Raw genomic sequence first — 15,315 nt, 5'->3', positions numbered from 1 at the left:
TAAATTACCTACCTGACCTGGTGGCAGCCCAAATACCCAAGCTGGTAGTGAGCTTGGGGGAGTTTCAGGTAAGCCCCCAGACTTTTGGACGCAAAAGTCCAGGTTTGGGACAGGACCAGATTGTGGACGCTAAAGTTCAGGTCTGGGACTGGACGGCTAGATTACCACAGATGCTGTACCATTATTTCCTCTAAAGTTACATTTCCTTTCTTGTCTATAATGTGTTTTAGTGAACATTTGACTCAATACTATCTGTTCTATTAAAAAGATACACAGAGAAACGTACAATTATATTATTGAAAATATAGCTTTTAATATGCTATCATGACATATATAAATATGCACTTAAAAATAAACATACCTAAGGGCTGGGAATGAACTTAATGGCTCAGCTCACTGGTAATGGATAAGCCTCTTGCTTGTGGGCTATCAGTTTGAAGCTAGAGAAAGTGCAATAATTACTCTTGGGGGAATTCCGCATCAAAAAATTAAAAGTTCTGTGCATAATATTTTAAAATTCTGTAAAATTCTGCATATTTTATTTATCAAAATAACACAATGTAATCACTTCAGTTTCAATTATTTTGAAAAAAATAAAAAAGAAAAAGAAAAAAGAAAAAAATACTTGTTAGCAGGTATGTCTAACAATACTATACCCCCCCCCCCCAAAAGCAGGAATTTTTTTTGACAAATTGATTTCTTACTAGTCATATTATTACAGAACTTTGAGTAATTCATTTAAACTACAATACAGAAACAAATTTCCTGCACCCCTCAGAAGCAGTGCAAAGGCTTGGGGGAGTCAGGCATAATGGAGGAGCAGAGGGAGAGGAAAGGGGCCTGGGAGTGAACATGTATGGTTGTTGGGTCTGGGTGGGAGAAATATGGAACAATTTCTTTTAGGGTGGGGAGGAGGGATTGTTACGTTGTTGGGTAGCCTCCCCCATGCAGACTCTGGCTGACCCTGAGCCTCTCCCATTCAGTCAGGCACATCTGCCTGTGTCTCCTTGAATCCCCTCCATCCCATGTGGCTCTGGAACCTCCTCCCATTCAGCCCTGGCTCAATGCTGTCACCACAGGAGCTCATGAGCGCAGGGCCCACACTGTTCTCCCCCCAGCTAGCTCTTCGGAGCCCCAGTCTGTGACCCTTTAGCAGCCCTGTGTACCCCAGTCTGCCTCCTAACCTGGCTCCATGGGCAGGCTGCTATAATGAATGCAGTCGGCTGCTAGCTCTTACTGCTGGTCAGTCAGCTAATCTGGTGCCAAAGTGGGCTCTGGTGGGCGAAAAGCAGAACTACAGCACTTCTCGTGCAGAATGTATTTTCTGAGGTGGAGGAGTGGGGGAATTGTGCACCAGACATGAATTCTGTGCATGTGCAGTGGTGCAGAATTCTTCTAGGAGTAAATAGCAATACTTATCAGAATATCTCAGAGCACTTTGCAAAGAAGGACAGATTCATCCTCATTTTACAAATGGGAAAACCGAGGCACAGAGATGAAGTGACTTGCCCATGGTCACTCAGCACAGCAGTGGCAGAGTTAAGGCTAGAACCCCGGTCTTCTGAGTCTGTCCAATGTTCTATCCGTTATACTCTTTGAAGGTTTGGGTAAAATAAATTGGCTATAGTTCAATTCCCACATTACAGGTGGTATTAAGTAGCACCATGCAGAGACTAAGAATTGAATTGGGCTATAGAGAGCTAGCTACCCTCTACCCCTGAAATGTTCTGTCTGCCTCACACCATAATGATGAGCATGGTATAAGAATAAAAGGAGTGTGGGGAAACTCATGCTTATCTGTTTTATGGATAAATAGGATGTCAGTCTCTGGGGTTTGTTAATCTGGCATATTTCACTAGGACTGCATTTACCACAATAATGTTACAAGAGTTACTTATGGAAACTATGCCAAATTTTCCAGCTCTGCATGGTATAAGAAATGTAGCCTTCATTTTTTTTTTCTTGGCATACATCTGTAGGACTCTGCATACCATACAAATGTACCCTCACTTCTTATAGTCTGTCGGGCAAATGAAAAAAGGATTGCACCACCATGCATGCCGAAAAGACCCATTGGAAGCTATGTTGTAGCAGAGAAGCTTGTGCTTGTGGGCTAGAGAAAACTTTTTTTCTCCTGATCTAAGCAATCAGGAGCTAAAACACACCTCACAGATTAAAAAATTTAATTTTACAAAATTGAATAACTAATGCATCTATTCTGAAATATGTTCAGTCACGTTGCAAAATACATGTAAAATAATTAGCAAATAAAAGTAACAGTTAATATGGAAAGCAGAAAAATAGTAAAATTGCTATATAAAATGTTAAAGTAAAAATAGTGTTTTAGAGAAATTTGTGTCTTAGCAGCTTGAAGTAGATACATCTTTAAGTAGTTCATCCAGAGAATTCCTATTGTTATATTGCTTATGTGGTTTTCTTTGCTGCATCAGGAAAAGGTGGATAAAGTAGGAAATCTTCTGCAGCAAACTAACACTTTAATGTTTTTCAGGTTAGTTTAACAAAAATATATTGGCTAACTTTGTGGCTTTGATTATTAGTGCGAATTATAAATTCAAAAGTGCATTTGTGTTTGCCTATAATTGCCACAAACTGGAAGAGAAGAGGATGGTGATTTCTGCCTACTGACAGAATACAGAACAGCAAAGTACCCCTGAGGGATAACTAGGAGAGAGCCCAGAAATGCCCTAGGTAGCAGGCACATTTGACTATCTGTGAGGACAAATCCTCTTGCTTCTCCAAATAGTCTTGTGGTGGAATGTAAATAGGCTGATACTTGAGATCCAGCCTAGGGCTTCCCCTTTAATATAAAGATAAATAGAATTACAAGGATGCTAGAACAATTTGTATAGTGGGGGTGCTGAGAGCCATTGAACCAAACTGTAAACCCTGTGTGTGATGGAAACCACTTCAAGCCAGGGGGCATGACAGCTCCCCCAGCATCCCTAGTTTCAGCACCTATGTAGAATAATGCTTGAGCAGAGCCTCAAACACACTGCATTTGCAGGGCAAGTGATGAGATTGAGGGAAGGACACACTTTGCTGAGCTGTTAGGGAAAGGAGTATAAGGCCAGTTAGTAATCGCTACATAACACAACAAAAGTAGATGACAGCACAGCTTTTCAATACTTCTCTCATTAGAGAAGTGCCGCTGCAGTTACTATTGTCATAATAGATGTGGTTACCATCTGATAATATAGTACATTAGCCTGTCATAAGCCATTTTTCCTCCACTTTTGCTAAGGTTGTCATTTTTTATTTTACGGTGCATTATTTTCAGTGCATTAGTGTACTGACCATGAGGAAGATATACTTTCTCCAGTGAATTTTTGCATTTCCCTTTATATTTAATGTAGTACAGTAAGTGTAGGATATTACATAACTGAAAATTTCAGGTTCTGCTAACCGCTGTTTCCTTCAGATTTGTGTGACCCCTTTTCTCACTCTTGTCAAATATTGATACCAGTTTGCATAAAATCCCTGTTGGGGTGAATAGTGGTTTCGTTCAGGATACTGGTTTTTCAAGGTTGATGAGTGGTATGTATGTATGCTTCCTAGTGAGTCTTTGTAATCCATTTTGCCATAAGATGCCTGTTCTGCTGGCAATTGTAGCTGACAATACCTGCTGGAAGAGTGTATTCTGTATCTTAGTACCTGAATAATACGTCTTCTGTATTTAAAAACACTCTCAAATGACTGAGGTCTGGACCTCACATCTTATGTGATTCTATAGCCATGTAATCCTTGCCACTGGATGGGAGCAGATTACCTGTGAAATCGAAACGGCAGTCTTAATAGTCAACATTAACTATTTCACTGTTGATCATTTTAGCAGAAACATGGGATAATGTATTATTTCATGGGCTCAGACTACTCCAGATTCTGAAAGCCCCAGCTATTCCCTACCTGTTGTCAAAATCTGTGGCTTCCCTTTCTTCTAACAACTTTTGCAATGTAATTGTTTTATCAGTTCACAAATCTCAAGCACAACAAACAAAAAACATGGGTATAGAATTAAATAGTCAGGGTTTGTGCTGACTGTATTGTTACTTTTTTTGGATAGCTCTGCTCATTCCATAGTAATCATGGGAGAACATGTAGGGAGGTGTGAATGGATTTTACTGTTTCTAACGTCCTAGTTATCATTTCACTATTGCACTCGGAGTGCACTGTTATAGTTTCTGTTGCACTTGGAAAGCTCTCTGTTAAATGGGATGAACCTAACATGGAAACTAGATGCTGCAGGGGTTGGAACTGCAAACGTAAATGCTGTTTAACACTAAATCTCCACACTTTCTCTCATCTGAACACTCCCATACATATGTTCATCCACTTCTTACATACTGTGGTTGGAGTGCAGGAGGGAAGGGTTGTGGAGCTAGAGAGTTCCTCAATAGCCACTTGTCACACATGATTGGGGGGAGCTGCACCATGAGTGGCATCCAGCACCATGGGGTCTACTCATCCCTTAAGGTATCTGAACTCCTGCAAAGTGTGCACAAGCAGACTTGTGGTGAATGCTCCAGAAGTAGGTGGAGTTGAGTGTAACACCAAGGTCATGGTAGCAGTCCATGTAAGGTGTTAGCTGTAGAAGCAACCATTGTTGTTTGATGCTTTCCTGTCATGAGAGAGAAGTAGTAGCTGCTGAGGCCCTCCGAGTCAGCCCAACCATTGTTTGGCTAGTCATGCTGACAAGGGATGCCAATGGCTTTAGCCAATGATATCTCAGTCTGTATCTAGAGTGCATTGGCTGTTGCCATATATGGGCAGTGTGTATGTTTTGACAAATAGCTTTTGACTTAATACCATAAACAGAAGTTAAAGTTTAAATCCTAGTGTATTCTTTTCTGACAAAAAGTAACCATGTTCTCTCCCATCTGCTTTTTTTAAAATACAGAATACCTCGAATTCAAAATTGAAGAAGAAAACAACTAAAACCAAAGAAGCCAAAAAAATATTGAAGAGGAAATTTAAAGTCAACACAAAAATTGTCTTTACTGAAGATGGGGAGGTAAGATGAGTTCAAAATACACTGCAGACTATGGTGGTAGCCGAATTTGTATTTTCTGTGAAAACAAATATAGTTCAAATTGAGTCATACATAGGGCTTCTGATTTTAGGTTTTAACTGGGAAATACTAATAAAATACCCTCAATTAAAAAAATTGTGTTTATCTAACAAACCACTGGAAGAATCATTGGAAATCGTTACTTGTTTCTGAGGACTTGTCTAGATGGAGCAGTAATGCTCACAACAGGGGTGTGAATTCTGAAGTACGCTAACATGTTGTACATTAATTGGTCCATGGAGACCCTGCTGGTATGCTCTAAAGGTTCCCTAATGTGTTTTAACATAGTGCTGTTTGAAGCAGTACTACGTTAAAGCACACTAGGGTACATTACAAAGAGATTACTCCTTTTACAGTATGTACTAGTGTTGTGTGTAATATAATATAATACAAAGAGTGCCCCCAAACCCTGTATTTTTGGACATACACATAAAAGTCAAATTGCTTTAAAAAAACCAACCAACCAAACAAAAACTCCTGAAAATGAAATTAATAAACCTCAAAAAACCAAAAGCCCCCAGTTATTCAGTTTTGCCCAGATTTTCAAAAGTACTTTGTGCTTATAATTGGAGCTAGATTTGCAAAACAGCTGAGCTCCCATTTAAATCCAATTATACTGAGAACAATAGGAGCAGATGTATACTGAATACTTTTCATATAGTCTGATGTTTAAATGTGGGCTCTTTTGGAAACCTGGCCTTCCCAACTGCAGAAGGGAAAGTCTCGGGTATTTTTTAAGGAAGATCTGTCAAATCCGAATGCTATCACTTGAAAAAAGTTCAACCAATCCTCTGTATGGCAGTGGAATTAAAAGATGTGTCCTTATTTTTCTCTCAGATGTCCAGTATTTGTAGCTTTCATATGTCATCTGAGTAAAGAAGGTACCAAGTTTATATACCAAATAGGGGGAAGGTAGCTGTGCATTGAACTCTAGTAATTTAATTGGCTAGCCTAACACCATTTGGAAAAATGTATTGATTTTTATATAGATGTGAACTATTGTGTATTGCTAGCCACTCCAGTACTGTTTTGGTGTAACACGAACAAGCAAACCTCAGTGCTGCTTAAATATTAAATCTCTCTAACAGATGATTTCCCAAACATCAGAAGTTTGCTTTGTTTTTCTGTTTTCTGTGTTGAAATAAAAGGGAGCTTTGGCATTAGAACAATTTCATCAGTTAATAGGATGTAAACTAAATATAGTGATCACTTTAAAAATTTCTCAGTTGCTTTTTGTAACTAACATTCCCAAGGCATGTTGAACATTGGGAATACTGTGGTAATGTTACTTAGTTATCAAAATTTGAAAGCTTTTAAGGATGGCCTCACTAATAGGAGTCTGTTCAAAATGATAACTAATTTCAGACATGGAAAAATTCCCTCAGTAATTTTTAAAGAATGCACTTCTCCAAGAAACACATTTAAACTAGGCCCTTTAGATAGCTATGGTACGTAATGTACAAAATGCCTGGTTAGTGGAGTTACACCAGTAGAAAATTAGGCTCAGTGCATTCACTTGGATTTCCAAGATACTGTAGTGAACCAAAAGATCATGTGATTCCATCCATATACACATTTTAGTAGAGATAAATTGTGTGTGTTTGTAAGGGGTTTTCAGAGGGAAAATATGAAAATTGTTTAAATTAAGCTGAAATATAAATGCCTTTTTAAATAATTTAACATCCTGCTATTTTTAATGCTGTTTTGGAACAAAAAATGAATGCTTAGAGGGGTGTCGTGTAGTGTGTGTAGTAGATGATAGAAATTCTCTGCTTTAATTTTTTAGCAAGTGCTTTAAAACATTTCTCTTGCATTCTGAATCATAGATGCTGGTCTGTCAGTTTGTATAATTAGGACAATGTTTTAAGACTTGTTCATGAATTTATGTGAAGGATGATCATGACTGCAGCTGCACTGTGTACAGAATATGAAATAGAAATGCTATTATAATAACTCTTAAGGAAGTCTCACAGGGGAAAGCTACTGGAAAAGATTAATCGTGGCTTTAAAGATACAAGCCTTAATTTCCATACAGTTGTGCATGCAGTTGCCACCATTGCATGTGTAAATTGGGTGTAATTGCATACACAAATGGTCAGTTGCGCATTTAACTGGTCAATTCATATATATGCCTAATTGGACATACATTTTTAAAGATGCAGTTACACAAAGCTGACTTAAATTCTGGCTGATGAATTACAATTTTTTAGTAAGTCAGTTCATAATTCACAGAGGTAATTAGACCTGGTTGTGTGTTTAAAAACACAGTCTTGGATACAAAACTTTGAGAAAAGGATTCAATTATTTTGAACCCACAAACTGGTACTTGTAAGTATGAGGAGGAACAAAGCTTTCAAATTTAGCTGGTGGGCAGATAGGTGTTTCATGTGGTCCAGTGCAGTGAACCATAAAGCAACGAGGACAGAGACTAAAAATGAGCACAGGGATTATAGTTTAAACAGCAGCACAACAGAGAACAGATTTTGGAGTTATTTATAGAAATATAAACTTTGCATCTGTACAAATTATTCCAAACTCTGGTGGGCTCTAATGAAACCACACGCTGAAGTTTTACTGTGCTACTTAATATATTATAATAATAAAGCTCTTTTTAAGATTCATAAGTTTTCTCCACATATATCCACTCTTTCATTTAAAGAAACCCTCCCACCCCAATCCACAACAACTACATTTTTGAAAGGCTACTCCAGAAGAAGGTTGCTTCTCATGTGAACAAATGTTTATAAGATTTTATTAAATACTTCTAAACCCTAGGCTTAAATCTCTGAAACTCAAGATCAAAATAATGCATAAGCCCATAAGTCATAGGTAATCAACGTTCTGCCTGGAAGTCAAATGTGGCCCTTCAACACTGCTAATACAGTCTGGCAGAATAACTAGTAGAAAACTTTACAACTTGCATTTTCTGTAGTCTATTACAACATGCCACAGCAACAAGCATACTGCTACTTACCTGCTTACGTACTAATTCTTCAAGTGCTTGCTCATGTCGATTCCTTTCTGGGTATGCGTGCGCCCACATGCACAGTTGCCAGAGATTTTTGCCGTAGCGGTATCTGTAGGGTCAACTGTACTGCCCTCTGGGGAGCTGCGCTCATGTGTCAGTATATTAGGCACTGCCAGTCCTACGCCCTCTCAGTTCCTTCTTACCACCTGTGACAGCTGGTCGGAGTGCCTTCCCCTTGCTTAGCAAGTGGTTAGTGGTTTCTCCTTCACTTCAAGCTTTATTCCTTTGTAGTTTTGTTGACAGTAGTTAGCTAGTGAAGTAGTTGTTAAGTACTATAGTTAGTAGGTTAGGGTCCCGGTGGGGACTTAGCCCCAGGTGGGGCATGCACCGGTTTCCGGGCTTGGCTACACTTGAGAGTTAAAGAGCTGGTGGTGGCTTTACATTTCTGTAACTTACTCCTTGTCCACACTGGCAAGGCACATACAGCGCTGTATCCCCCTGGCTACAGCGCTGGCTGTACTCCACTTCAACAAGAGGAATAAAGAGAACAGCGCTGGGGTGCCAGTGTAAACAGTGATTAAGCTTACTACGCTGTAACTGACCTCTGGAACCTTCCCATAATGCTTTTTAAGTAAAGATAACACTCTTTGTTTTGTTGTGAACCCAGGGCTCCCGGAGCTGCTTATCTAAAATACAAACACAGCTACTGTTTGCTCAAGCAGAGGCAGGCAGGGGGATGAATGTCCACAGCTAGTGTTTGCTTGAGGAGAGAAGCAGTTGGGGGGGGGGGTCCGTTTTGGAGCAGCTGCTTATCTGGTCTGTAGGCTATTTGCATTTAGTGAATGAAGGGGTCGAAACTTTTAAAAAGATTGAAGGTTTGTGCTGTGTATCTTCAAGTCCTTAGAACTTGCAAGGTAGGGAGCTGACACAGTGTCAGCTCCAAAAATCCACTCTCTCTGTCTCCCCCATGCTCCCTGTCACACTCCACCCCACCCCCCTCTTTTGAAAAGCACGTTGCAGCCACTTGAATATAATCAGAGGCAGCTCTAGACATTTTGCTGCCCCAAGCACGGAGGGTCTGCTGGTCCCACGGAAGCTGCAGGACCAGCGGACCCTCTGCAGGCAAGCCGCCAAAGGCGCCCTGCCTGCCGCCCTAGCGGCGACCGGAAGAGTGCCCCCCGCAGCTTGCTGCCCCAGACACGCGCTTGGAGCGCTGGTGCTTGGAGTCGCCCCTGCCCATAATGCACCCGTCCCAACACCGCTGCAAATGTGGCCACCCTGCAGCGCTGGTAGCTGTCAGTGTGGCCACACTGCAGCGCTTTCCCTACACAGCTGTACGAAGACAGCTTTAACTCCCAGTGCTGTACAGCTGCAAGTGTAGCCAAACCCTCTGTCTTTTAATCCCTGTGCTGATTTGTGACACACCTATGCCTGTTAGTGACCCCCGTAGCAGCTGCATGAAGTGCTTGGGGGAATCACATGTAACACCTGGCACCGGGTTCTGCCCGGCACTGCTTCCCTTCACTGGTGCCCAAGAAGAAATCAAAGAAGTGTAACCCGGAACCAAGCAAAGACTACGGGACATCGGGCAAAGGCCTTTTTTGGGCCACTCACTCCCAGTCTCCGCCCTGTAAAAGAGGTTTGCCTAGAGGAAGGCATTTGTCACTGTATGACTGGCACTGGTCATCCTCCCAGCAATCGTCACCAGCCTGTAGGAATGTTCCCCAACGTGATACTGATCCGCCTGCTCCTGGCACTGATTCCCTTATTCAAGGCAATGTTCACCCACAGCGCTGGTTAGTTGCCAGACACCTGCGTTGACAGTCCCACCATGGTCACTGGAAGGGGTTTTCTCTGGCAAGGAAAAGGCGTTTAACCTTTCACCGAGGCAGCCCCAGCGTGACTGGGCACCTGAGCTTGTGTCCATTTTCGCAGTGCCATCCTGGCAGCAGGGCCAGTGACCAGCGCAGTGGCCCTACTGGAGTGATTAGGGCATGCCGGTTATTCTGATGCCTCCTTCTCACCAATCGTTGGTAACTGCTTCAGAAAAGCAACAAATGGTACTGTTGGCTCTGGAATCAGTGTGCATAGCGCAATTGGATGCTGGGGTGGAGGAGTGAGTGCCCACCCCAAAACCTCCTTCCCCCATCAGAGATGGAGCCCCAGGTGGTCCAGTTGTCCCCATCTGCTCCAAATGAGGCTGTTGCAGGGCCCTCTCATGCTATTCCACCAGATGATTTTAAGAAGCATCAAGCCCTGCTCTGAAGGGTGATCATGAACTTAGGCCTAGAGGTGGAAGAGATGACGGAGCAATCGGACACCTTGTTTAATGTGCTCTCCGCGTCAACACCTGTACGTGTTGTGCTTCCGATGCACAATGGAGTTCTAAAGATTATCATTAATGATCTCGACGATGGGATGGATTGCACCCTCAGCAAGTTTGCGGATGACACTAAGCTGCGGGGAGAGGTAGATACACTGGAGGATAGGGTTAGAGTCCAGAGTGACCTAGACAAATTGGAGGATTGGACCAAAAGAAATCTAATGAGGTTCAACAAGGACAAGTTGCTGCATCCTGCACTTAAGACGGAAGAATCCCATGCACTGCTACAGGCTGGGGACCGAATGGCTAAGCAGCAGTTCTGCAGAAAAAGACCTGAGGATTACAGTGGGTGAGAAGCTGGATATGAGTCAAGTGTGCCCTTGTTGCCAAGAAGGCTAACAGCTTATTGTGCTGCATTAATAGGAGCGTTGCCAGCAGATTGAGGGAAGTGATTATTTCCCTCTATTCAGCACTGGTGGGGCCACATCTGGAGTATTGCATCCAGTTTTGGGCCCCCCACTACAGAAAGGATGTGGAGAAATTGGAGAGAATCCAGTGGAGGGCAATGAAAATGATTAGGGGGCTGGGGCACATGACTTATGAGAAGAGGCTGAGAGAACTTGGCTTATTTAGTGTGCAAAAGAGAAGAGTGAGGGGATTTGATAGCAGTCTTCAACTACCTGAAGAGAGGTTCGAAAGAGGATGGAGCTAGACTGTTTTCAGTGGTGGCAGATGACTGAACAAGGAGCGATGGTCTGAAGTTGAAGTGGGGGATGTCTAGGATTGATATTAGGAAAAACTATTTCACTAGGAGGTTGGTGAAACAGTGGAATGGGTTAGCTAGGGCAGTGGTGGAATCTCCATCCTCAGAGGTTTTTAAGACTGGCTTGGCAAAACCGTGGCTGGGATGATTTAGTTGGGGTTGGTCCTTCTTTGAGCAGGAGATTGGAGCAGATGACCTTCTGAGGTCTCTTCCAACCCTAATCTTCTTCAATTCTATGATTAAAGTTTGCCAAAGCCCTCTGACAAACCCTGTCCTCAATCTCACCCATCTCCAACAGGGATGAAAAGAAGTATTTTGTCCCAGCCAAGGGATTTGAATACTTGTACACCCAGCCAACAAAGGGCCCTTGTTGAGGAGGGTACTACAGTGGCCTGGTGTTCCCTCAAAATGATGTGGGACACAGCTGATTCGGCAGCCAGAGTGGTCCTTCAACAGTGGTCATGAGGCACAGTTCTTGGCTTCAGATTGCATGTCTGTCTCAGAAGATGCAGTCCTCAGTACAGGACCTCTGATTTGATGGCGTTGTACTCTTTGCACAGGAGGCAGATGCAAGACTGCATGAACTAAAGGACACATGGGCCACCCTCCATTTTCTGGGTCTGCATACACCTCAGTCGCTGAGGAAGCAGTTCCAGCCACCCCTGCAGCCAAAGCCTTGGCAACCTTGACAGGGGTCTGCAAGGAGATGTGATTGGGACATGAGTTTTAGTTGTTGCTGCTCTTCCTTCTCCCGCTCACCTGCGCAACCCAGCCTGGCAAAACATCATCGGGGCCAGAAGTGCTCGTTTTGAGGGTGCGCTTGATAGCAATGCCCCAGTCAACTCCCCGAGTCCTCCTCATTCTTTCCTCAACAGTCTTTGTCCCTACCGTTACGCCTGGTCGCTGGTCACCTTAGACCTTTGGGTGCTAGAAATTGTATCTCTAGGCTACACCCTGCAATTTTTGGCCATGCCCCCCCTTCCCTGTCCCTCTTCATGGACCCTTCTCACAAATAACCTCCTGCAGTTGGGGGCACTGGAGGAGGTCCCTTAGGAAATGAAGGGAAAAGGGTGCTATTTTCTAATCCTGGAAGAAAAAGGGAGCCTAAGACCCATTCTGTACCTGTGGCAACTCAACAGATATTTCAAAAAGTTGAAGTTCTGCATGGTCTTCTTGGCCTCCATCATTCCCTCCTTGGATCTGGGAGAGTGGTATGCCGATGTCAACTTGAAATACACTTATTTTCATATTTTCATCTTCCAAGGACACAGGCAGTTTCTCCATGTTATGGTGGGCCAACATCATTTCCAATTCACAGTGATGCCCTTCGGTCTCTCATCGGCCCTGCGGGTGTCACAAAATGCATGCCTTTGGTAGCTGCTTACCTGAGACATCGAGGGGACCAGGTCTATCTTTATCTCGATGATTGGCTCATCAAGGACAGATCGCGGGATCAAGTGCAGCGGTGCATTCTACCTGTCATGACCATGGTCTATTAGAAATCGTCCCTCATACCAGTGCAGCGGAGAGAGTTTATGGGATGGTTCTCAACTCTATGCGAGTCAGAGCCTTCCTTCCAGAGGCCCGTTTCCAAGCTGTGTTGGGCTTGATCTCCCATGTAAGGGGCCACCTGCTCAGTACCACCCACACCTGCTTGAGGTTCTTAGGCCACATGGCAGCTTGTACTTATGTGGGTTGTCATTCCCAGCTCCATCTCCAGCCACTGCAAGCGTGACTTATGTCGGTCTACACCCCCAATAGGCCTGATCCAGACCTGGTAGTCAGGGTGCCAGACCAAATCTGGGTGTCACTGGAATGATGGTTGAACCCTGAATCAGTGTTGGAGGAGGTTCCCTTCACAGCCCTATCCCCATCGCTGTCCCTGGTTTCCGATGCCTCAGACCTGGGCTGGGGAGCGCACTTGGGCGAGCTCAGCACGCAAGGCCTCTGGTTGTGGGATGGTCACTCCCTCCACATAAATGTCAGGGAGCTCAGAGTGGTTCATTCTTCCAGCTAGGGTTTCCAGACCCACTTGAAGGGCAGGTGGTACAAGTCCTGACGAACAACACCTCTGCGATGTTTTATATCAACAAGCAAGGTGGAGCCAGGCCATCGGCCCTTTGCCAGGAAGCTTTCTGGCTCTGGGACTTCTGTGTGCAGCCTGCCATTCGTCTTATGGCTGTGCACCTCCTGGGGACCAGGAATGTATTGGCAGATCGGCTCAGCAGAACCTTCTCGTTGCACCACGAATGGTCACTCCGTCCTGAGGTGGTCAGTGTGATCTTCCAAAGGTGGGGAAGTCCCCAGGTTGTACTTGTTTGCCACTCATCAGAACAGAAAATCCCACATAATCTATTCGTTTAGGCTCCCTGTCAGGCACCTTCTTATACCCATGGTGGGGGACTCTGATGTACGCTTTCCTGCCAGTGTCGATAATCCACAGAGTCCTCATGAAGATCAAATAGGACAAGGCGAAGGTAATCTTATTAGCCCCAGCTTGGCCATGGTTCGACACGTTGCTAGGCCTCTCGGTGGCAGCCTCACTGCAGCTACTTCTCTGGCCAGATCTGCTGTCCCAGAACCAGGGGTGGCTCTAGCCACTTCACCGCCCCAAGCACAGTGGCACGCTGCGGGGGGGCGCTCTGCCGGTCGCCGGTCCCGCGGCTCCGGTGGACCTCCCACAAACGTGCCTGCGGAGGATCCGCTCATCCCGTGACTCCGGTGGACCTCCCGCAGGCATGCCTGCAGATGCTCCACCGAAGCAGTGGGACCAGCGGACCCTCCGTGGGCACGCCTGTGGGAGGTCCACCGGAGCCACCTGCTGCCCTCCCGGCGACCGGCAGAGCGCCCCCGCGGCATGCCGCCCTAAGCACGCACTTGGTGTGCTGGGGCCTGGAGCCGCCTCTGCCCAGAATCACAGCAGTCTTCTGCACATAAACCTGGCAGCACTGCACCTGACGGCATGGGTGCTGCATGCTTAAATGCAGAAGAGCAGGAATATTCGGCCCATGTCCAGCAGGTCCTGTTGGGCAGCAGGAGCCGTCTACCAGGCAAACCTACCTGACCAAACGGAAACGGTAAACGTGCTGGGCATCAGACCAGGGTATTAGGCCTGAACAAGTCTTACTGCAGTCGATCCTTGACTACCTTCTACATCTTAAGCACCAGGGCTTGTTCCTTTCATCAGTTAAGGTCCCCTTGGCCGCTATATCAGCCTTTCACCTTCCAGTCCAGGGCAGGTCTTCACTCACAACTTGATGGTCTGGTTCTTGAAGGGTCTGGAGCGACTCTGTTCTCATGTCCAGGACCCTGTCCCTCCCTGAGACCTGAATCTAGTGCTGGGATGGCTCATGGGGAGGGGACCGTTAGAGCCATTGGCTTCCTGTTTCCCTCTTCTACTCTCCTGGAAGGTGTCATTCCTGGTGGCAGTAACGTCTGCCCATAGGGTCTCTGAGATAGGGTGCTTATCTTGGAGCTGCCCTTGTACAGTGTTTTTCAAGGACAAGGTCCAGCTGCGACCACACCCAGCTTTCCTGCCCAAGGTTGTTTCACAATTTCACAAGAACATATTCTTGCCTGTCTTCTTTCCAAAGCCTCACAGGTCTGAGGAGGAGCATAGATCTCACTTTCTGGGAATCAAGACAATGCTAGCCTTTTACATCGAAAGGACCAAGCCGTTCCGTAAGTCAATGCAGCTGTTCATCACGGTGGCAGACAGGATGAAATGTCATCCAGTGTCCACCCAGAGAATTTCATTGTGGATCACTGCCTGCATCCATTTTTGCTATGATCAGGCGAAAGTGCCTCTTCTGGTGATTGTAACCACCCACTCGACTAGGGTGCAAGTCTCTTCAGTGGCCTTTCTGTCTCAAGTGCCAATTGAAGATACCTGCAGGGCCGCTACCTGGTCATCCATTCACATGTTCACATCTCGCTATGTGCTTACCGAGCAAGCCTGAGACGATGCTGGCTTTGATAGAGCGGTGTTGCAACCCACACGACCATGAGCTCTGAGCCTACATCCAGGAATGCTGCGTGTGAGTCACCAAGAATGGAATCGACATGAGCAAGCACTCGAAGAAGAAAAACTGTTGGATTCCTTTTGTAACTGTGTTCTTTGAGATGTGTTGCTTGTATCCATTCCATTACCCACCCTCCTGCCTCTCTGTCAGAGC

The 15,315-nt window shown here is 44.9% G+C and overlaps 1 protein-coding gene across 1 annotated transcript in view; it reads left to right on the top strand.

The window, feature by feature from the left end:
• Positions 1-15,315, top strand: part of DDX10 (DEAD-box helicase 10) — a 340,206-nt gene that overhangs the window by 195,404 nt on the left and 129,487 nt on the right. Inside the window, exon 14 of the mRNA XM_032780205.2 lies at positions 4,916-5,029. Coding sequence (XP_032636096.1) covers positions 4,916-5,029 — 114 coding nt within the window. The remainder of the gene's footprint in view (positions 1-4,915; positions 5,030-15,315) is intronic.

Source organism: Chelonoidis abingdonii, chromosome 1 (genome assembly GCF_003597395.2).
Source record: "Chelonoidis abingdonii isolate Lonesome George chromosome 1, CheloAbing_2.0, whole genome shotgun sequence".
NCBI classification, from domain to species: domain Eukaryota; kingdom Metazoa; phylum Chordata; order Testudines; family Testudinidae; genus Chelonoidis; species Chelonoidis abingdonii.
The sequence above is the reverse complement of the archived record's forward strand: the minus strand, read 5'-3'. Positions and strand labels throughout refer to the sequence as shown.